This window comes from Melospiza melodia, chromosome 2, assembly GCF_035770615.1.
Source record: "Melospiza melodia melodia isolate bMelMel2 chromosome 2, bMelMel2.pri, whole genome shotgun sequence".
Classification (NCBI taxonomy): Eukaryota; Metazoa; Chordata; class Aves; order Passeriformes; family Passerellidae; genus Melospiza; species Melospiza melodia.
This window is the reverse complement of record NC_086195.1, coordinates 100724506-100749338: the sequence shown is the minus strand read 5'-3', so window position 1 is coordinate 100749338 and position 24833 is coordinate 100724506. Positions and strand designations below refer to the sequence as shown.

The 24833-nt window shown below is 35.2% G+C and overlaps 1 protein-coding gene across 6 annotated transcripts in view; it reads left to right on the top strand.

Annotated features, from left to right (window-relative positions):
• DACH1 (dachshund family transcription factor 1) overlaps nt 1-24833 on the top strand; it is a 352211-nt gene that overhangs the window by 232291 nt on the left and 95087 nt on the right. For 2 of the 6 annotated variants that reach the window (XM_063149417.1, XM_063149419.1), the window contains exons 4-7: nt 1748-1903; nt 2442-2614; nt 15429-15564; nt 17831-17968. In XM_063149417.1, coding sequence (XP_063005487.1) covers nt 1748-1903; nt 2442-2614; nt 15429-15564; nt 17831-17968 — 603 coding nt within the window. The remainder of the gene's footprint in view (nt 1-1747; nt 1904-2441; nt 2615-15428; nt 15565-17830; nt 17969-24833) is intronic. The other 4 variants (XM_063149421.1, XM_063149422.1, XM_063149418.1 and 1 more) reach the window with 3 other exon arrangements.

The following is a 24833-nucleotide window of genomic DNA, read 5'->3' as shown; positions in this document are numbered from 1 at the left end:
TACGATGTATTTAAATGTGTGTTAAGGTTTTTTGAGAGTGTCTTAGTTCTCAAAATATAAGAAAACATGTTCACTTGTCCGAGGTTATGAGATTTGAATGAGGATTTACCATCTCAAGTATGTTCACTGCATAAAGGTTATGAAAATTTCTTGTAAAATAATAAAAGTATCTAATATAATTGATTCTTTTCATTGTTTCATAAAATTGCTTTGTTTGATTGCAGGAGACTTTGGACTGAATTTTCATTACCTACTTCTGAACAATTTACACTGGGATTGAGACAGTACTGAGCTAATGAGTTAGAATTTATATTGAGCCTTAACTGTCTTCCTGAAGTAACTAGGGAAAGAAAATCATGGCAATAATGGAGTATTTTTCATTATAAACTATGTTGTACAGCTTTTACAATCAGGTTTTTAATAGATCTAGAGAAATTAAATTGGAATTCTACCAACTTCTGTGCTTTTGTCATCCAATGAAAACGATGTTAAAATATGTCAAAACTGATAGGCTTATCCCCTTTCTACTGAAGTAAGGAGGAGGTGGTGTCGTTCCTGTTGTTTTTCAGGCTCTGCTGTTCATTAAAGAGTAGGATGTACGTAGAAAAACATTCAGAAATATGTACTTTGCTATAATCCATAATGCTAAATAGAAACTGAGCATAGATCAAATAGATCTTGACGTGTATCATCTTAAAGTCCCTATCAAGACATGCTCCCATGAAAAGAGTAGACATTTTCAAAGTCAGGAGGTTGAAATTGTGCTCTACATAAAAAAGGAAGCAATCATATATTGCTGATGGGTATATTAATACTGCTGAGAATGCATGCATATATCCATATTTATTAATATATTCAAACATTGTTTATTGATTGTGTATGGTAAATAAACTCATACAGTGAGTGTATAGAATACTGTGTATGCATAAACACACATACACTCAATCTCAGCATTATAAGTAAGTACACACCAAGAATAATACAGTTTGTCAGGTTGGAAGATCTTAACCTTTTCATTGCACATAAATATACGAATTTATAATGAGATATTAATTATTATTGTCCTTTGTACAGACTGTATCATATTGTCCTTTAATTGTATCTTATTTAATTCAATGGTTATTTTTTATGAGGAAGTCTGCAATAGTGAAAAAGGGTGCTTCTCAAAGAAATGAATGATTTCTCATCTCAGTACTTGTTTGTCCCCATTCTTCTTTGCTGTTAGTCTGTTCCACTACCAGAAGACTGCAAGAATCAATGTAATCCCTAACATTTATATTAATAGTATGAAATAAAAATTTAATATACAAAATAGAATCATCAGTCAAGCATATATGCATGCATGTTGGTGCCCTCAATAAATTAATTTTTTAATTACTCCAAAGAATGTTTATTTATTCACAAATACAGGACACGATATAACTGTAGTTTAAATTTTAATTGGCATAACAGGCCATATTTTTGTTAGACATTTTACAGGCAAAAACATTCTCTCACATATTAAAAAGTACCATATATAGTTTTATTTTCTAAGTGCTACCTCTTAGTTTAAAAAAGTTATTCTTTTTCAGAGGGTGGGAAAAAAATCCCAACCCTAAATTACTTCCCCAACCCACTTATTAAAAAGAAAATAAAAAACAAATTTCCACCTGCAAAAAAGGTTAGAAGTCTGGCCTTGCTTCCAAATTCAGAAATTGAAAATTTGGAGTCTTCATTCATCCAAATAATATATATTCATTCCCCACAGGCAGCAGTGATGGTTCTTGGGATAAAGAAAAACTTCAGTCTCCCCCCACCCAAGGATCACAGGCCTCTGTTAACCACCCCAACTTGCCTGGACAGCATAATGTTCCAGTTAGCCATCCTCCCAACCCTCTTCAACAGAACCATCTTCTGCCAAATGGTACGGGTTGACATCTTTCAGCACTAACATCAGCAGTTTTCTAGTTCCTGTCTCTTTTTTTTGGTGTTTATAAATAGGCAATGAAAAAATCAAGGATGTGCAGAATTCTGGACTACTTCCCTTAGAGTATTAAGCAGGGGAAGTGGAGACAGTAAAGAACAAATACGTATGCAATAAAATTGATACTTAAAATAACTGCTAACTTGTGCATCAGTGGCATAATGAAGCACTGCTAAGGCACCTTACAGCAGATATCAAAAACTGTAATAAATAGCCATGGCTTAGCAATGATATCATACATTACACAGATATAAACAGACTAAGAGGTCTAATAGCCTCTCCTTGTGGCTAGAAACTCTCCATGGTTGCTAGTGATTCACCCCTGCATCTCTCAGAAGAGAACTGACATAGAGCTGCCTTCTCCTGCAATGTGAACCATCTTGTCACCCGTCACTTGAATGCTGTCCATCAGGAGAAAAAGAAGACAGTGCTTAAGAAAAGATGCATAAATCAATTTCCCTGTTTTTCCCCCCAACAGGATTGGAACTTCCTTTTATGATGATGCCCCACCCGCTGATTCCCGTGAGCCTACCTCCAGCCTCTGTCACGATGGCAATGAGCCAGATGAACCACCTCAGCACCATCGCCAACATGGCAGCAGCAGCACAAGTGCAGAGCCCTCCCTCCCGGGTGGAGACATCTGTTATCAAGGTAACTCTAGAGCACACCAAAATGAGCCCAAACCAAACCAAAATGAGCCCAAACCAAACCAAAAGGCGCCAAATCGTAGCCCGCTCCCAGCCACCATAAACATTGTAAAGGTGTCTTGGATAGGTGTCAAATGTTCTAGGGTAAGTCATGAAGTCAGTAAATACAGGAAAACCGAGTGTGATGACTCTGAGAGCACAACAGGATACCAGTGGCCACTGTTAGCATCTCAGTTTCCCTCCTTCTCTCTAAATCAGTATTAAAGCAATGCTCAAATTGAAGCATTTTCATACACAGCTTTGTCTTTTTCTTGTATTTTATAGTCTGTACTCTAATGTTTCTTGAGATGTCATGGAAATATTACTCTTAAATTAGAAGAGATTGTTCTTCCATTTTTAAAACCTAAGCATTTGAACTGAAATGCTCTAAGTTATTTGAAGAAGGCTGAAAGGTTTGATATTTTACCTGTGCAGAAACTAAATTTTCCAAATCTCAAAACAAATTAGAATGAAGTAGCACAGAACAGTCCCAGTAATCTGCAGGCCAGAAGTGTAGTATTATAGGGACATCTCAAAAATATCTGATATCTGAACTTGTCTACCTGTTTTAGGTTTTGTTTCTGGCCTTTAATTAACTTAATCTGGTTATAGAGGCACTTACCAGAGGCATGGAGTTTTTTATTCTTTTTACTGAAGGTGAATTGTTTTCATTTTAAAGCATTTCATTTAAAAAGACACTTCCCTGTTACCATTAGGTAATTGTGACTTGATCTTTATTCAGTTATCTACATTTTGCCTCTTATCCTTCTTTAGGTCTAACAAATGAGAAAGAGAAAATACACAAACTTTTGTTCTTTTATCTAATGTATCTTAGAAATAGCCACACAAAAGCAAGTTTATGTAGTTTTTCAGGGCTATATTGGAAATCGATCCATTCATGCAATTTCTTTGACACAAATTAGGTAAACTTAGAATCTCTTGGACCTTCAAATCAGGAGTTACAAAAGTTCTGAAGTTCATAATGATTTAAATAGAGTGAAGAGGTCTGACATTTTTAAGACATTCAACATACTGGTGCACCTTTCTTCTTTAACCTAACAAGCACAGAACCGCAAAGAACTGTTCAGTTGAAAGTCAACAAATCTATGTTTTTATTGACCTAGAAAATATGATCTGATGGCCTAATTTAGTCACCTATACCTCTAAATCTAGGGTCTCCTTTGGAGGCCTTCAGTGGCATCCCTTTCTCACCTTTGTTGACATGAGGAGTTAAGATACTGGTTTGAAAAGAATTAATTATTTAGGTAGTATGCCAACAAGACCAGATCCCGCCCTGGTTTCCATCTTGCCCCTGTGTTGGGGATATGAGCACTCTGCTGCTAACTGATTGCATGGTGATTTTTGCAACTCTATTTTCCTATTTTTACTGATTGGTATTTAGTAAGAGTTATATGATAATAATGTTTTCTGGAAAACACATGGTGCTTTATTTCATTCTAAATTTATTTTCTTAATTGAAACTGTAGCCACTAGTCCTACTGGGGATCTAAAAAATGAAGATTGAGATGGAGCACATGCTAAATGACACCTGGCATATGAATTACTGTGCCAACAAAACTTTATTTCTTTATTTTCACTATTTTCATGATACTTTCCCTCCTTTCATTTTCTATGAGCCATTTTATTTCATATGTAAGAGTATAAAATTTGACCTTCATGAGCATTGGTAACCTTCTGTTTCTAAACTTCAACAAGCTGACTTCTAGCTTGTAAAGCTGATTTACAAGTTAGTTGTTGCTATTAAAGCTGCTTAAGTTACCATGGCCTACATTTAATTATGTCTGTGGGAGCATATTGCAGTGTGACCACTATCTTTGTCTCCAGTTACCAGTCAGGTACATTTAAGTACAGCATATCTCATAGGCCATGTAAAAATGCTTTCCTTTTGTGGAAAGCAGGGCCTGCTCTGTTGACAGATGTAACCCCATTATGGGAACATTGCTGGACCCAGGAAACACTTAACTGAGAAGTACTTTTGGCTCATGTGATCTCAACTTGCCTAGTAGGTTTAAAACTATTGGACTCTGAAAGGGACATACTATATAATTTTGTGTATTATTATAACGGTGGGCAGTCCCGTACCAGAAAATTTTCCTTATCCTGGGGGTTGTTTCCTTCTTAACAAGTCCATTTTTGTAACTCTGTTTCCTTTAGCAGAGATAGATTCCTTATAATCTAGGTGAAGACCTTGAAAGTACCTAGCAATTTAGACTCTCTAAAACATTCCAACAGCATGTTATAACTGGAAAATCATAATTTCTTTCCAAAAGTTTGCTTATTTGAGCATTTGTTTGTATTAATAATCTACAGTATGTATCAATGACATTTTTGAAAATTCAGCTCTCATATCCATACTAATTAAATATTCATTGTAGCTGCCAACTTTTGCATAACTCCTGGCATAACATCCTGTGCAAGTTATTTGACAAACCAGGTTTCATGTTCCCATCTGGTTTGCACATAACTGTAATATAAAAATATGTGTATTTCAATGAAATGTTTTTAAATGACCACATTAACCTAAGTTCTCTTTAGAAAAGTGTGCACATACGAGGATGAAATACAGATTTCTTCTGAACTTTGCACTAGTAAGTTAAGGATTTTAGGTCCTTTATGTAGAACATGACATTACCTAAGTGCTGTCATGACTTCTTCAGTTAAGGCCTGTAAGTTATTGCCCACAAATAATTTCTACTACAGATGAATCCATAAACACAAGTTTTTACTTGTCCCTCAAAACTCACTTCTAAATGTAAAATCTTGCTGCACATAGTTATTTCAACAGTGCCATAAGGGCTGAGGAACTTACTCATGTTTCCTACTCATTCCTTCAGCCCCATTGTGGTACAACATATGTCTAGATTTATATCCTCTGTTATTCTCTATTGCAGAGGATATGGTCATGTGGATAGAGGTAGCACAGATAAGTATTTATGTTCCTATTTTTTAATACTGAACAGGATTGAAACATAAACCCCACAAACTTAAAAGGATGAGGTCATTATTAGGTGATTGTCTTCCCATGGGGATGGACATAATGTCACTGGCAATTTACCTGTTCTTCTCTAGGCATAGTCAGAGGCTGTGATTTTAATGCCCACTGAGTTCTATGCACCGAGTAGTTGAGCAGGCAACTGTAATCAGCACACTTCTTGAACCTTGTGCTGGCAGTGTAATGTTTATGAATAATAACTTATACTACAATCAAAATAAATATCTTCAAGAATAAATGTAAGTGAGAAGGTCTAACCTGCTTTTTCTTTATTTTCACAGGAATGGATAAATAGTACAGTTGCTCTCTTTCATGAAACTGTTTGTTATTAGAATTATAGCTTCCAGTTTTTTATTGCAATTACTTTGAGACATCTTGGTTTTGTTTTCACTATGGTTTTACTCATTTTTTAACCCTAATTTTACTGAAGTATTTTCTCCTTAGTGTCAATGTTCCCACAAATTGAAAAGTTTTTGAATCACTCATCTAAGAGTTTGTAGTTGTAACCTGAAACAACAGCATAGATTTGAAATTAGAGTACTGCATGTTTGCCAGTGTAAAGTCTGCTTGAAAGTTAGAAGGCCTGTGAGAAATTTTGACTCTGAAAAGTAAATCAATAGTAACCATATCTAATTAAGTAACAAAGAACAAAATTAAGTCTTAGAAAATCAAAGTCTTCAGATTGCGAACAACCAGGTTCACTGGATAGAAGGATTGCCTTTGTGAGCAGTGCCACAGTAGATGACTTGCTGACCTTTCCTTCCAATTCACTGACTTCACAGCTAGCGCTGTTATCTTTAAACTCACAAAGCTTCAAATGCCTTTCTATTACTGGGCAATATTTCATTTCTTCATGATAAGATGTTGGAATAAAGCTGAGATCATGTACTAACTAAACATTTTATCCTGCTGCATTCAGGAGATGAGACAAAGACAAAATTACAAGGGAAGCCTTACAAAGCAACACCTTAGATTTGGCAGTGAACTCTGAGCCCTAAAATCTTCAGAATTATATTTCAGAAGAGTGTTGTGCCCTTTCGAACATGAGATGAGCATTAGATGTCTTTTTGTAATGGAATGTTTAGATATATGAGTTGGATGAATAAGAGGAGAGCAACAACAAGCAGGGACAGCAGATTGTGACAACAATGAATTGCAGTGAGTGTGACAGCTGTGACCTGGGGATGCTTTAGACATGAAGTGGCTTTCATCACCTGCCCGTGGTTTCAAAGGCTGAGCTTGTTAGCAGTTTCACTACATCAATTTTTTTTCCACTCAGCAGAAAGATATATGAAAATATACAGGACATACTTTATAATAATAGCAACTTGAAATTACATTGTAAAAGTTAGAACAGAGCGGCAGCATGCCAGAATCAAAAATTGCAATTTATCTATATGTGACTAATAGTTATAGGAAGAATTAAGAATAAAACAGAAGAAACCAATATGTCCAGCTGAAAAAGTGAAGACAGCAGTGGCACAGTAGTTTTGCACTGTGTAATGGATATATCAGACTAAAGTTTGCTAATTTCCTCACACCTATCATAGCACTGGTTGTGTTACACTATTTTTTACCTTTTCTTAAATCTATCTATATATAGATAGATATGTTCCTGTGATCCCATAGCAGAAGTTTACTGTTAACTTATTTAACAAGAGTAGCTGCTGACAGATTTTATTTTTTAGAAGAACTCTGTTTATAGGACTATTCTGACATGAAATTTAATTTTAGAATTCATTCACTTTTTCATTTTTCATTGTCAATATGTGTGTTCCTGTTGATGTAATTCAATGTTTCTATCTTTTTTTGCCTATAATAGATAGGTCAGGTTGTCAGAGCCTGGTGCTGATTGCACCCAGGTCATGGATTCAATCCCTATATGGGCCATTCACTCGAGACCTGGACCTGATGGTCCTTCTGGGACCCTTCCAACTCAGACTCATGTGTTTCTGTGATTTTTTTCCCAAAAAGTCCAAATAATAGCCAAAGAGAGGAAATACATCTCTGCCATATAGAAATGGCTGAGCAGAGTACATTTTAATGTCTCTTATCAGATGGGTGGTGAGCAAGTCCAGAGAGCATACCTGAAAGGAAACAGACTCTGAGAGGAAAAAGGGCAAGTTCACTTCACTGATCTGGATCTTGAATCCTGTGTTGAAGGCAAAAGTTTTCTGTGGACGCTTCTGTATCTTACAGGAAAAGCATTATGCAGGCAGTGGCAGCATTCCTGTGAAGCTGGATATGCTGTACGCCTTTCACAGACAGGGAATGAGAACAAAATTGATTGTGTTCCAAATTGGCAGAAAAACCTTTTTTGTATGCCTAACCTGAAAAACACCTGACTTTTCAGATAACCTACTATTTTTAGAGACATTAGTGCATTGTGCATTCAAACCAGAAATTTTACCACTACTTTAAAATGCTTTTCTTGAATGTGTAAAAGGGCAAGAGGGAAGCTACTTTAATTTCCTCTTTATCTGATATGAGACGTATGATCAAGTTTTCTTCTGTATGTAAGGAGAAATTTGATTTAGAGCATTTAAATAATAAAATGTAATTTTATTACAATAAATATTTTAGAATAAAAATAGGACTATCAGCTCCTAAAACAACTGCTTTTACATGTTAAGGAACCAAACATGGAAATTAGAATATACCAATGAATTTTTAAGTATAATGTAATTCAAATAAAAATTTTATCCTAGCTGCAGAGAATATGATATCTAATTTGTAGGAATTTGAACATAATAGAGAAAATCTCTGCCTTAGAATAACTTGTGTATATGCACACTTTTTTTTTTTTTTTTTTTCATTTAGAATGAGTAGATCTTAGGTCATAGTATAGTTGACCTTCTTTATTATGGCTTAACTATCTTTATATTAGAGGACACTGTGTTCCACCTCATTAATTAGTTCTATCTATATGATTAATATTATTTGTTTTAGCTTTTAATACACTTTTTATATAATGACCTTAGAGGATGCTAACTAAATGTGGTAGGCTGTAACTTGGAATCATTGGAGGATTTTTTTAATAATAGAGGATCCTATGGTTCTTTTATTGTGCGTGTTTCTGAGGTGTGGTTTGAAGCTAATAGCCAAATGCTCATATGTTAGGAAATTTGCATGTTCTGGTGTGTAACGGGGAGCTATGTGTGTAGCGTGAGAAAAACAGAAAAAAAATCAGAGAAATCAGGAGAAAAAAAAAATCAGAAAGTGTGTCCAGCTTGCCAATAAGGAGTTACTAATTTGATTGGAACAGAGTTTCTTGCATGTCTATATATTTGCCTATTGCATGGAGTTTTTTTGTGTACCTTAGAAGGATATTTTGTTTGTTAGAAGAAATATTCGTTGTGAAGGTAAAACCAAGCTCTTTCTTCTGTTGATAGGGATCAACTTTGTTTGCTTGCTTGTTTTTAATCTCTGTAATGGCCCTGTCCACTGACACCCACTTCCTGACTGGGTCATTGTGCTGTATGTACTGCTCATGATTTCCAAGGATTAGATCTCTTGTGGTGCAAGTACTGTTAAAGGATTACTTGGAAGTCTCCTATTTGGCTTCCTCTCAGTTAACTTCTGCTGGAATAATACATGTAGAAAACAGGACACTAAAAATCAAGCCAATTCAGTCTTATCTTCAGTTGATCTCTTTCTTCATTTTATGCTTTCGGTTGTCAGTATTCTTGGGACGAGAAGAGCAAAGTAGGTACAATGAAAAATTGTGGAAGTAAAAAATGTAATAGAAATCAACTTCAATTGGTCCAAAAGATAAATAAGTTCAAGGTATTCACAGAGAGAGAAAACAGGTAATGTAAACATCATGGATTCTTTTCTTCATAAGACATCTAAGATTTAAAATAATAGTGCAGTTAATGACAACATAAAATATTAGAACTCCTGAATTTTGATTGGGATTAGAAGTGGATCTGTAAGAACAAGGTGAAAAAGATGTCATGTGCATCAGTGTGAAGTTAGCGAGATCTTCAGCAAGCCAGATAGTATGCAGGTAAGGAAATAGAAATGAAATTTTATAGCATTCAGTCAGATTGATAACACTCTTATAGACGTGACTGAGGAAGTTAGGAAATAACTAACTATTAGTCCATTTAATTTTTCACTTCCTGAGTCTAAATATTCATTTAGAGCACCATAGTGTCTTGACTAAAGTGGAATGAAAAAGTAAAACTGTAAAAATAAAATGTTCTGTTTGCAGAAAATACAAAAGATACTCAAGTTACTAATTTCTTACACTTATTCAGCTAAAGCAATGTCAAATTAAATGTGACATTTTACAAGAAAGTTATTCCTGGAATGCATCTCGCACAAGTTCAAAATAAGTCAGTAAGAAACTGCAGAAAGAAATCTGTGTTTTGATCACTTTTAAAAGCGATTTTCATAACTCTACCACCAAAAAGTCTTGGAAGACAGGTGTCTTCCCACAAAGGTCGGAAAAAATATAACCTACTCCTTGTTACAACCACCAAAAGGTGAAGGTAACGCAGGTTCTCTTTGATAGATTCCTTGGGGCAGATTAGAGCAAAACCACGCTGGATGTCGTATGAAAAAACACAAATCCGTGTTCTTAAATGCACACTTGGAGGGTTTATTTTAGAACAGTTTGGTTGCAATGGGGGAGCACATGTGTAGCCATTTAGGTTATTATTTTATGTAGTAATATACCAATATAAAAACGTAAAAATGACACTTAAAATTGGAAAGGACTAGAAAGATATCACCACCCACAGACCTCACAACAAGACTTGACTGTAGCAATTTCAATATCTGTTGGCTGAAGTGTTTGTGGCTGTCTTGATCTGTCAGGAATAGGAAAAGCTCACAAAACACCAAAGTTCCACAGTTATATATGCTTAGGTTCAGGTGGGAATGCCCAGGTTCCACTCCTGAGGTAGGGAGTTTCACACTGAATGGTATAAGGCTGTGGATCACAGGACACTTCTGGAGTCTTTCATGATCCATGACACCTCTGGGGATGCCACCTCTCCTGTCAGCACAGTTGAGTCACTTATGTCCATCAGAATGGGTGAACACCTTCAGACTTTGTGTGAATGTCCCAGTACTTTCTGAGGTGAGTTTTCATGCCTGAGCCATTATGGAAAGGGCAGAGACATGATAAAAAGCACTAGCCCAATGGCAAATTGACAAGATTTGCATCTTGCCAGCCTCCTTTCTTATCTTTTTCAACACCCAGCTGTAGCCTTCAGTGATGAGTGTGTGCCCTCTGCACCTGGGTGGTCAAGTGGGCCTTTTGGGTCATTAACCAGTCCAGTCTCTCACACTCCTGATTAAAAGATAATGCTGATGCTGATCATTAATATTATTATTATCACGACTGTATAAAACAGTTTGTGTCATTTATACTTTGCCTAGCATGCAGTTAGCCTGTGCAGGGACACTGTGGTTGCCCCATAGCTGGCAGTGTTCAAGGCCAGGCTGAATGGGGCTCTCAGCAACCTCCTCCAGTGGACAGTGTCCCTGCTGACAGGTTGATTGAAACTTTAAACATCTCTTGATGGCCTTTGAACATCTCTTCCAACCTAAACAATTCCAAAAGTTACCTGAACTATGAAAAGTATGACCTTGAAAATAAGTTACTTTATTCTTGCACTTCAATGACTTAAAGCACAAACATCCTTAAGGAAGTTTGTTCAATACTGAAGAAGAGCAAGACAACTGAATAGTTAAAAAATTATATACCTTTAGAGCAAGACTTAATTGTGTGTCTAAGCTCATTCCATGACTAAAATTAAAGGAGAACTGAACCCAAGGGATGAGTTTTAAGGCAAAGTAAACTAGAACATAGTAAAAGGCCAAGACTAAATACCTGTAGGAGACAAATAGCCAGGAGACTGTGCATGCAAATCTGGTTTGGTTATTGCAAGAACATGTATTCAAAGTTTGTCAGAAATGGTAAACAATTTTGTTAGTAAGGAACAAGAATGGCAAAGAATAAAAAATATTTATGGACAAAATGAGGTGGTGACAACTTAGAAGATACCACTTACTTTTCTGTCCTCTTAGGAGCAGAAGTATTATTCCTACATATATTACCTGAAATGTCTTCAATAGTGATGCAACAGCTGAACTTCATCAGCTTTGTGTTTTGATATATTTTGAGGAAGGCTTTTGGTAACGAAGCAATGTTCAAACAGTGAAAGCATGCTGCTGAAGCAGAAATAAAATAGGAACAAAAAGAAATTAATATTTGTAACCTCATATATGGACAAAGATGTGATATAGGGAAGAAAGTATTTCTGGTCTTCTGAATAGCATTATTGATGTATTAAGATAATTATTTTTTTAAAAGTTACTTAAAAATAACTTTCAGAATAAGATTTTGCAGTATTTGCCTATTTGACAAACCAATTTAGAAAAAAAGTTGATAAATACATAAGAACTCTCCTGTTTTACTTAAAGAGATCAAGACAGTGTGATTTTGTGAATGTTATGTAGTATTCTGGAACAAAACTGGGGTGATTTCAATTCCAGAGATAACCTCAATCTCATGTGTTTCAATCTCTGATACTGAAATCTTTTACCTGTTTTTTAACAGCATAAGATAATATACCAAATGTCACAGGAACAAACCTGTTACTTATGAAATGGACTTGATATTGAGAGTGTGTAACTTGTCACTGGAATAAGAGTACAAGAAAGGGTGTTAGAGTTCCCTAGAGTGAAAATTTCTTTGTGGTAGGAACATTGTTGGAGGAGGCAAATGCCAGATTTCTAAATGCTTAGGATTCATGATTTGGATCAAGTTGTGAAGATCACCAAGATAAGGAATGCTTCAAATTTGGCCCCTAAGAGTTTGTTGCCCACTGCTTAGTAAAGCCTCTGATACCTAACTGAGAGGCTTAACAATCCTGAAACATTGGTGAACCAGATGCTAAATTCCTGCATATTACCTAAATTGTTAACAATACTTTTTACCTGTGACTAGCAAAAAATGGAGAAAAAAAGTAGTGAGAGAGGGTTATACTCCAGATTTTCCAGAAATATCTGCCTCTTTGGAGTAAAATTTTAGGAAAGTAGTTAAGTTTTAGGAAAAATATTGGGCAGTGGACAGAATCCTAGGTGATATCTGTTGCCAGGATTTTAAGTCAGTAAGTTCTATTTCTTTACTGTTTCGTGTAGAGTAACTTGTACAAAAGTGGCAGGCTGTAGAAGTGAAAAAGTATCTCTGATCTGCATTATTTAATAAACACAATTTTGAACAGTTCCTTTTTTGAAAAATTTTAAATGGAGTCTAAAGTTAATATTTTGCCACAAACCAAATTAATCTTTTCTACACAAAATCTCGCTTAAGGAAGACATATTGATATTCCAGTGCTGTTAGTTTATTACTATGGCTTTTTTACAACTACAGAGTACTTCAATTTATTATTAGCAGCATTGCCATTTATTATTGCAGTGAATTTGTTAAACACAAAAAATTGCTATAGACTAGACTGCTGATTGTGGAAATATGAAGCAAGGATATAAAACAATAGTTAAGGTACTAAATTGGTTTATTTTGCATTTCTGTGTAGTTCAGTCCCATGTATTATTGGGATTAAAGGATATTTTACAAATGAATTGATAAAGCCAAGATATATAGTTTTCTCATGGATTTTGTCTATGTCATATAATATGAGAATAAAACTCATTATCTGTTTTGTTTGTACAGTAATTATATTTCGTTGTCCTGTGCATTCCTTTTGCTCGCTCCATCTCATAATACGTGCTGTAAAAGCACACATAAATAAATAGGATAAACAAATTAAGCTGTTTAAATAAATTAATTTACTCTGCAGCTCTGTATTCAAATCTTATGTGCTCACTGGATTTCATTTTAATGAAACCCTTCTAAGAACAATACATTGTATGCCAAACAGTGAAATTATATTTTAAATGAATGATTAAATATACCGTGTTCTAATTTATATCAAATCTGTACACTGTGCATGCTTAAATCCTCCTAAATCTAAAGAAATAAATCTTCTACATTCTGAAAACATCTGCATTATAATCCTCCTCTTGAATACCCAGATCATGGACATATAAACACAATCAAAGTCATAATAAGCCTAGAGCTATGATGCAGTTAAGCTATCCTCATCAAGGTTTTTGACTTAAAAACCTAAGACTGTTAAAGTGGAATCCACTTAAATGTCTTGCAACATTGCTCTAAAAAATCTCCTCCCACTCCATCAGTATGCTCATTGAATCCCTTTGCAATCAGAATCTCAAGTTCAGCAGATATTTTTTTATGAAACTTACCTTGAACAAATCTATTGATTACTATAGTTGAGGATGTTGCAAAATTTCTTGGGAATGCATTCAGAGAAATAAATATTTATCTAGTGACTGGGCATGATAAAAGAATGACTGTTTGAAAAGAACCTTTCTGTGTGTGGAATGTACTGCTTTTTTCAAGAAAATACAATTGCAACAGCAAGAGTTTTTTTGTGTTATTACACATGTATACTAATTGTATTATTTCATTACCAAAAGCTTTTAGTGAGTTGAATGTGTGCAGTTGTTTGTTGATTGGTGGTTTGGGCTCATTGTTTTTCTCATTATAAGTCAGGTTTTCAGTTATCAAAAGGAGAAAAACAAGCAAAAAAAAAAGTTAGTTTAATATCTTCAATCCTTCCAACAGATTTCCCCTATAGGATTCATTTATTTTTATCACTATTTTTCCAAAACAGCCTCACTCTCACATACTTTAGCAATGAGTCTTGAGAACTTTCAGCAGTAAAAAGGAAACTGCAGGGTAAGACAGTGAATTTTCTAGAAAGAGCTATCCTGCACTCATCTCCATTTGATTATTGTTTGCATTGTTTGTGTCAGACTTCTGGGTAAATATCAGATGTATCTGTCTGCTACATACTAACAATTCTCACACAGCAGCTATGCAATTTCAAACCATCACAGCCCTTACATTCTGGTTTTCAAAACCAAGGAAACTCTTGAAGTGCATCGTAGCTCCTCTTGGCTGCCCTGCCAGGCCTTTCCCTGCATAGAAAAATATGAGTGGTGGTTTTCCCCATTTTGAAGTGATATAGCCACATTCATCCAAAAAGTGTGATTCATTCCAAGTTTGTGTTCCATGGTAAAAATAGGCATTTGGGCTTACATCAGTCATGTGACTGATATAGGTACTATAAGGAGGTTATAGTTTCTTTATTATCCATAACAGTTCCAAAAGATCTCATTGCCCAAGAAACCTCTTTGAAATTAAATTGTGAAGTAAAAGTCAACATGAGATAAAACAACAGTACCTGGTCTTTATTTATTTACAGAAATACATAATTCCTCATCCCATAAAGCTAACATCTGTAAGCCAAAATGTATGCTTCCAATTCAACTGCATGATACGAGTAACAAAAATAAAATAAACAAACAAACCACCAAAAAAAACCCCAAAAAACCAGAAAAAACCAACCAACCAAAAAAAGAAATCCAAACCAACAACAACAACAAAAAGGTGAACAAACATCTTAATTTTTAAAGTAGTCCAGAAGGCAGTTAAAAGCCTGATAGGATGAGCAGTATTCACATTGCATGCTGAAATGTAAGGTCTAGTGTCCTAAAGTTGCCAAGTTTCCCTTGAGAATGCTCTGCAAATCCTGGAAATGTCAACAAAGGAATGAATAGGTTGGAATTTAAGAGGGAGATTCAGTTTAGGGAAGTGATGTTTGGAAACAGAGGCTTGGTTTAACATTGCCATTTTTTCTCGATGGCTTTTTGTGTGGTCTAGGAACGTGTTCCAGACAGCCCTTCTCCTGCTCCTTCTCTTGAAGAGGGCCGAAGACCTGGCAGCCACCCATCCTCCCATCGGAGCAGCAGCGTGTCCAGCTCTCCCGCACGGACCGAGAGCTCTTCAGACAGAATCCGTAGGTCCCATTCTTCTCCTTCCCACCCCTCTAAAGCTGATGAGGTGCAGCTTGTGTTTCTGGTCACAGTGCCCTCGCCTTGAACAGGTCTCATATGTCTCCTGTTCAGAAGCTCAGCTGCAATAACTGTCTCCCAACATTATGTTCCCCAGTTTGCAGTACCATAATATCTGATGCTACGTTAGCAGGTACTGATATAAACTGCCATCATGTCATATTAAACATAAAGATATGAGCAGTGAAATACAGAATTGCAGGCAGGAAGCAATTTGCTAGATTAGTTTCAGAACTATACATAAAGTGTAAACATTTTTAAAAGAAAGTGAATTTTATTTAATCAGGTTACTCGGTTTTGGTTTCTATATTGAATCTGACTTCAGAAGCAATATTTTATGTGGTAGAATTGCTTGGTAAAGAGAAGAATTGGGTTAAAGAAATTAAAAATGTTCATACTTCATAATTTTTTTAAATACAAAAATTTTTTAAAGGTGAGAAATATGATAGAAAGAATATCACCTCATAGCTCACAGGGGACAGAGTGAAATTAAACTGTGGTGTCCCAGAGTGATGCCATTCTTATCAAAGTTCCATATACATGTTGTAAATTACATGGCAAAGACTCTGAAATCTGTGATATTCCAGTGCAGCAATGGAAATTAAGGATTTAAATGCATACTATTTTATGGATGTGTACTTAAATTCATATTACACTTGTCCATTCCCTTTAATACTGCTCTGTTGCAGGTTTTTGTGTGTTTAAATAGTCTTTCCACAGTGGAATTTGTCAGTAGGTGAAACTGGAGGGTTTGGCACACACATAGAAGGCCATGAAATAGCTGCATGAAATAGGTGGCCATGCTGATTAGATGCAACACGTGTCCTTTAGGCTGCTCCTCTTCAGGCTCTCCCTATGCTCAGGAAACTGACTCTTCATTGACCTTCAGATGAGAGATCTTTCATTAGTGTGTGATGAAAAATGACTTACCAAAGAAAAGAAATGAGGCCTGACTATGACAAGCTGAAAATTCTGTTTTCTTATCACTTGAACAATTCAGAGAGCAGATTAAATTGGCATCCCATATACTGTGACCTGTCTATTTCCCCAGGCTTGACCCACAAGCCTTTCATTATATTTCCTTTCCATTGTCCATTTGAGGAGGGGGAGTGATGGAGTGGCTTTGGTGGGCATGTGGTGTCCAGCCAGGATCAAGCCACTGCAGGCTTCATACATGAAGGTCTGAAAAAACCCCTCACAAATGGGGAATTAAATTTTTTCTTAATTGATTGAACAGTATTTTTGTTTACAACTGATGAAGCTATTTTCCATTGTTCTCTTTAAAAAACCCTAAAACAATAAAACATCAAAAACTCCCAAAATCTAAATTGAGAGATATTTATTGTTTTTGCTAAGGAATTGCTCATTTTTTAACAAAAAAGGAAATTATACTGTTCAGTTTACTATATAGTTTACAGAGATGAGTGGGACCTTTGCACTTTTTTTTCTTCCACGTAAACATAGCAGAGTTCCTTAAGTAGTGGATCACTTCAATAACTTATTTATTTATAAGATAATTATTTTCTGTCTATCTGATTTGCTAACATTACACCTGATTCTTAAGTACATCTTTTGTAGTGCCAGCAAGAAAAAGATGGCTAGTACAGGAATATGGGTTCCATATAAAAAAAAATTACTAAAATTGCATAAACATCTTGAAAAAAAATTTTTTTTCCAGAATAAAAGCATAGAAATATAAACTACCTAATAAGAGTTTCTGAGGTGTGTTTGAGACTCATGAGGGTCTCTGAAAGGTGTTGAACAGGGCTTTTCCACCTGTCTGATGGGCAAATAAGCAATTCTACTGTTGCACAGAATATATAGAAAAACAGTGTTTATCACCTGAAAGGCCACAATGCTTCATTTAAGGAAGTTATTAGGGACTGCATATTGGGAATGTTGGTACTCAAGCATTTTTGTACAATGAACTAAAAATTTAAGAATTCTCGTTAAATAAGGGAGAACATATTTGCAAATCTCTTGCAAATCAACTTTATCCAAAGTTACTGAAGTTTCTTTTTAAAATTCATTGTTTTAAAGTAGAAGTGTCAGGAAGAAACTTTTCCTCTCTGTGGATCCTGATAGCACTAATTAAGTAAGTTTGTGATTGTTAGAATTCTTGTGTAATTAAGAGGAAGACAATGTAAAATAAGTAAAAAAGAGTATTGTTAGTATGACAGCTGATTTCTTTCTGCCTGTGCTTGTGTCTAGCAGCTGTCCATCAGAATGGGCTCTCTATGAACCAAATGCTGATGGGTTTGTCACCTAATGTCCTGCCTGGACCTAAGGAGGGGGATCTGGCTGGTCATGATGTGGGACATGAGACAAAAAGAATACACATTGAGAAAGGTAACATGAATATTCTAATTCTACTGCTTCAGTGTAAAACAGGTGTTGTCTCGGTAGCTAAATATTACTATAATTGTGATTTTTAATTTCCTTATTGAGATTTTTGTTTAGCTGATTTTTTATTTTCAGTTTCACAAATCAAATTGTACCAGGATAAAATTATATATATATATATATATATATATATATATATATATATATATATATATATATGAGGGAGAAATTTCATAAATATTGCAAAGTAGGATGAGTCAAAAGCTGTTTTACATTATTATTGTCACTCTGACCCTTCTGCAGCACTGTTTAGGAATTTAAAGTTTCTGTCTCCGTCCAGTTGACTTTAATGACCTACTTCCCAGAGGGACTGAGCACCATGAAAATTAGTCCAGGTGTGCAAAAATGAAAAAGGCTAATACCAAGCCATTAAATTAGGGAATTGCATAAAATGAGGCTGGTATACATTATATAATGGGATTTAAATTTAATTGAGTATATGACCAAAGTGTTTGATCTAGGTGAATAGTCCACATGCACTTATGCTGATTATGACACCATTTCATCTCTGCTGGTATTCAAAGTCAAGTTCCTGTTCAGGGCTCTTACAGGGGATTTTGGTGGGGTGGTGGTGAAATTTCGAAAGGTGCATTTTGTGTTTTATTCGCTTAATAAATGTGAATTTTAAGTCTTATAGACTGGAAACATTTTTTTTAAAGAGAGGCTTAAAAAGCAATGCATGCTTTGAAAAAAAATTTCTTTAAGCTTATCAGAAAAGTCAGTTCTTTGAGCCCAACAAGAGAAAAAGTAAAAGGTACAATAACCAGATGTTGAAACAGAGCTGGAGAAACTGCTGTAGCTATGAAGATTTCAGAATAAGACATTTTGTGACAGATTTTAGTAGCTATAAGGTGATTCCTCCTCTGTCTTGTGTTTGAACACTGAGATATGAAAAGGAATTAAAACCTGGACAATTCTGTTCTGGACAGGTGGTGTTTTTAATAAGATTACCAGAAAAATTAATGGAAACAACATTTCTTTTATATAAACCATTTAGTTTGGTTCATTGCACATGCAACCTGTTTTTGCTTACACTATGCCCTCACTCAGCCTCTGCAAATTGTATCCCTGCTGTGAAGTATGATGTGATCAAATAGGTTTGTTTTGAATTTCCATAAATGATTTTATTTCAGCCTTTGAAGTTACTTGTTTAACTGTAATCTGACTGGTAAGTTCTGCAAAGAGAAGTACATATTAAGAATATCCCAAATATGTTTTCCCAGTCTTTGCAAGATCTGTTCTCAGTAAAACTGCTGAGAATTCTCTTTTTTCCTCAGTCCTGTTTAGGTCAAAACACCTTTTTTTTTCTTTTCTTTTTTTTTTTTTTTTTCCCTGCTCTGTTCCAGCCTACTGAATTAATGGTAAATATTCATGGGCTATTTAGATTGATAGGGGTTACTAAATTAAAAATTGTTTTCTGTCATGACTACATTTATCATGTCTCTCATATCAATCTTGTAACTTTAGTACTAATCTAATCTGTATTAAAACAAGTGATTTGACTTACAGATATTTGGGGAGATAATAATTATCTAGTTTTGTCACTGTGAGCTTGCAATCAGGTTTTGAAACTGTTTTACCCCTGGAAATCAGTCTGACGGTGACCATATTTAAAAATGCAAACACACATGCAGGTGGTGGCACTTTTATTGTTAAAATGCCATCATCTTCTTCAGCTGAGAAGAAAGGAAAAGGAAAAGGAAAAGGAAAAGGAAAAGGAAAGGAAAGGAAAGGAAAGGAAAGGAAAGGAAAGGAAAGGAAAGGAAAGGAAAGGAAAGGAAAGGAAAGGAAAGGAAAGGAAAGGAAAGGAAAGGAAAGGAAAGGAAAGGAAAGGAAAGGAAAGGAAAGGAAAGGAAAGGAAAGGGAAAAGGAAAATAGAAGTCAAAAGCTCTAAGTAAGTATCATGAACCATTTAAAAATTAATGTGTTTTCTTCTAAGACTTTTGTTGGCAGAAATACACTAGGTGCAACTAAAATGTCTTTTAATAGAACCTAGAAAATCCTTCCTAGTCTGGAAGGTCCTGTCTTCTCTCTTTTTGTCCTCTCTTCCATTAAAAAAAAGGAAAAGATGAAAAATCTCTGGAGTTATCTGAGATCAGGGACAGTCAACAGATGACTTGAAGGGGGAACAAAGTTATAACAGAGCTAACTGATCAACATAACAAATTTTTGTCAGAGGGGTGAACCATTTGTTTGACCTGATCTGTGAGCTGGATGTGGGTGAAAAATGCCATTTACCTGTTAGAAACATAGTACAAATGAGCTAATTTGACCAGTCCACACAACAAGGTGTAATATATTTAGAAACAGTTGATTGGCATTGGCAAACTGAATAAGTCTTTCAAAGATCATATGTATTTCTATTAAAAATCTAGCAAGAATTATTATTAATGACAAAAATCAGTTTATTTTATTAGAGTGGTTTAAGCTACCAGTAAAGCACTTATGTAGTTTTGTGGAGGGTTTTTTGTTGGGTTTTTTTGGTTGGGTTTTTTCTTTTGTTTGGGTTTGGTTTTGTTTTGGTTTTTTTTGATTTTTTTGTTGTTGTTGTTGTTGTTTAATTTTTGAGGGGTTTTTTTTTGGTCTTTGCTTGGTTTTATTTGTTTGTTTGTGGGTTTAGTTTTCATTTGTTTGTTTGTTTGTGTTTTTGGGGTTGTTTTATTTGCCTTTAGACTGCCTTCAAGATATATTTTCAAGTTCTGGTATGTGGAGTTGTGAGTGACTTTACCTTCCATTGGGTCAGGTTATTATTATGACGCCAAACATCAAATGAGGATCTGTGGATCTGACTGTTAAAACTAGAAAGTTCACCTAAGGCTCTGGGTCATTATTTGTTGCAGGAAAACTGGAAGAGTTTCTGTTGTCAATGTTAGAATGTTTATTGTTAAAATGAAACATGAGTGTTGAGGACATTTTCCAGCTTGGCTGCATCCTAGCTTTGTGCTGGGTCCAGACCCAGTGTACAGGTCTGAAGTTCCACTCGTGCCCTGGGTTCCATAAGAAGGATACTTAGGTTTCCTAAGGTAATTTGTGGTCCAGTGAGGTTCCTAGTCTGGACTAGGGAGGACAGCAGAGCACTTCTGCCTCACAGGTCATACATAATTCAAGATGTCATCATCTGTATCACCAGAGGTCAATTACCCCAGATTTCCAAAGTTTTTGCTTATTAGAAGACAGCATCATTTCCAATTTTACTGAAAGAAGGCTGTAGAACTGCAAATGGTCCTGGGAAGAATGAGGTAAGTTCAAGTACACAATGTTAGCTCAAGTGTTTGACAGCCAAAACTAAGCATCTAATTTTGTAATCTATAATTATGAACTCTTTGATAATACTCATTTGGTTTTATTGAGTCAGACTTAACAAGAAGGGCTTATGTGAAGTATAGGATTCATATAAGAAAGGATCCTTTCAGTTTTCTATGTTAAGAGAAGACTTCAAGTCTTTTCAAGTTTCTATGACATGAAGAGTCTAGTTCCTCAGTTTTGGTGAGGTACATTTCATCACTTTTCCCGTTCAGCTTACGTATGACATCCTTCAGACCTTCCCAGTCTGCAGCTTTGAGAAGCAGATTTTTGGTGTTTTTTATGGAACTGAGTATCTGTTCAGCTCTTCAGTAATGCTATCTGTTAAGCATGGATAGGAAAGAGGAACTAGTGGAGAACATAAAAGACTAGATGGCTGAATCCTGATCTTCTTTTTGCCCATTTATCTGAAGTGCTTCAAAAAAAGAGAGTTCAAAATAACCAATGGCTTAAAAGTCAAACACACCGTACTTGGAGATGTGGAGCACATTTCCTGAGCCCTATCCTTAATCACTGTGCCTTTTGTAAAAGAGGAGATATATTTTAACATTATCCCTTTACCCTTAATGACCTGGACTCAGGTTGTTTTGGGTATGCAAGGTGTAATTAATAGCTCAGTCCTGCTGACAGTGTTTGTCTACTTACTAGCTCCAGGTGCCATTTTTTGGGTGATGTTGGAGGCAGTGGCTGCTCATAGCACCCTCTAACTGGTACCTGGCTAGCAATACCTACTTGCACTTTACAAAGAAATGTAAAACTCGGCTCACTTCAGCCCAAGATTCCCTTATGGGGCACAGCCACTGAAAAGTTTGTTGCTTTAGCACCAAATTTAGATGCTTAAGTGTTTTATTTGATCTGGCCTTAGGGCATCAGATTAGAATTTTCTGTCTCCATCAATTTGGGCTGTTTTTAGATAGACACCAACAGCAAATGAAGCCTGAATGTCATGCTTACATTTTCAATTGAATATGTTATTTGAGATGTTACGGGAAGGACACTCTCTTGCTGAAAAAATGCATGCTCTTTTCTATGGCAAAATATAAAATACTCACCATGCTCAAAAACAAGTTAAAGTGTTTCTTTCAGAAGAGTTTTAAACTATGATATTAATGGAAATTCCAGAAGTTATTTTCAGGTAATCAACAATAACTGCTTCTTGACAGCAGCAATTAAGGTATAATTTTATCAAATCCATGTATGAAAAAGCCCCTGGGTTGTCTTTCTTTTTATTTTATGTCCCCCTGTCAAGACAACATCAGTCTTAGACCTTTGGCTAATATTTTGTAGAAGAGAATGAAAAATTTCAAAGTATCCTCAGTTAAAAATGGAAAATTTAAATATTCCGAAGTTAGAATTGGATTTTCCTGTTAGCATTCATGCATCAAAAAGGGAACTAATGATAAATATGCCATCCTATATAGTTAGATATTCATTTTGTATTATAAGCAGTAAATCCTCTTAAAAGGCATGCACAATGTAAAGATAGCATGCTTTAATAAATACAGAAACACATATGAATATGTTTCTATAAATATGAAAGACTCAAAGGAAGTTTTGGCATCAACACAATTATCTCCAGCCTGGGCTGTTCTCTAACAAAGTTATCAAGCAAGTGATCCTGACCTTTGCTTAAAATTCCATTCTGAGAAAGCCCTTTTTTAAGGAGGATACTTACCAGCTCATGTACAGAGTAAATTTCATCAGCAGCTCTGCTGCCTGGCTGCTTGATGTAAACATATTTGCTATGTGTAAACATATTTTATCTCTTCATTTTTGTGTGGATGCATACTCACAGAGGGTTACTTATACAATGTATTTATTTGACTGAATATTGCATTTTAATGTAAAAAGAAGAATATTATTATACTTAGATGGGTTTCTACATGCCAATACATTTGCAGTTAACACATTTTAAGTCTACATTCTCAATTCACATCTTAAATCTTATTTATTAAATCTTAATAGATTAGTTGTTAAATCCTTAAGATACTGAGTTCACTCTTTCTGTATCACTTAGGACTTCTCAAACCCTTAAAAGATAATAGTCAAATTTTTGACCTATGACAGATAATACAATAAAGATCTGCTAAATTAAAGGTTTGATAAAGCCAGTATCACCAAGATAACCTTTTTACACTTTGGTTGTTGATGTATTTTTTCAGTCAGTCTGAGAGGCTCAGGAATTTTAAAAGTACATTAAAAGCTATTACAGTTAATGGATTACAAAGGTGAAAAATAAAATCAGAAGATTTTCTTAATGGGTTCTTTTTTGCTACGTAGCTGGAAAACATCTATTTTTGTTACATAGAAAACATATTATTGAATAGGGTGTGAATAGTATGTGTAGGCAGGAAGAAGTACAAAGTCTGTACAAACTTCTGAAAGCTTTTTTTTTCAGTGCAAATAATTGGATAAAATTATTTCGGTAGACCCTCATCAAGTCATCCTCCAATGACATTCCTCTGCAGACTTGTTTGCTACTAGGGTCTTTAGTTCTGCCGGGGTAGTAGTAGTTTTGGCACATTTTATGAGAGATTTGCTGTGCAGTTTTCATTTGATGGATATGTGCACATCACTTCCAAAACATTCCTGGCTAACTGGGCTCAATGCAGCCCAATTGCACATAAACAAACTGCCTATTGCACATTTAAAGTGACTCACATGAGTCTTGGACACACCTGATTTTCTGAATAAGCTCATATGAGTTACATGTGCACAGAATCGGATCTATTTTCAATCTACTGAAACAGCCTTACCTGTGCAGTTCTTACACGTCTTGTGCCTCAAACAGTTCTGAAAGGTGCTTTATTCTTTAGTTTCTTTTTTTTCCCCCAACTTTCTTTTCAGTGGTCATTATGTATCCTTCATGCAACAGACCTTAGAATAGTCTTTAGTTTGTTTATGGTTTTTATTGTATCTATAGTGGAGAGGAGCTATAAACCCCTGTGAAATAATTTTGCATGCTCATTATGATTTTTTAAATGAATTCTGAAATGAAAGATATAATGGGCATTGATAAGATGTTAGAAAGAGCCTTTTTATCATGCTACCACATTGAAATTTTCAAATCATCAGTTCTCTTAGCGTTTACTTCTAGGAGAAATATGTTACAGGGAATGAAGTTAAAGAAGTTATGGCATCCCACTATGAGAGGGTATGTCCCATAGCACCATGCGGGTGATCAAATATGGTTCTGTTTCTCTAAAGTAGTTATTTCTAGTTTGACTTTTGCAGGAGAACAAAAGGATACATTATATGTCTAGCTGCCCTAGGACTGAATTGTGAAGACTTAACATATAATTGTTTTGTGAATTTAAAGGGAGCATGGAGTCATAAATGTTCTTCCTGAAAACTCACATAAGTGAATGCCCTGGCTTAATGGAAATTTATGTACTAGGCTTTATTTGTACCACTTTATTCTAATGGTTACTGTTACAGAAAAGAGAGCTCACAGCAAAATTTTCAGAATGTCTTCCACTTGAGACTTCTTGAAGGCACTGCTTTGAAA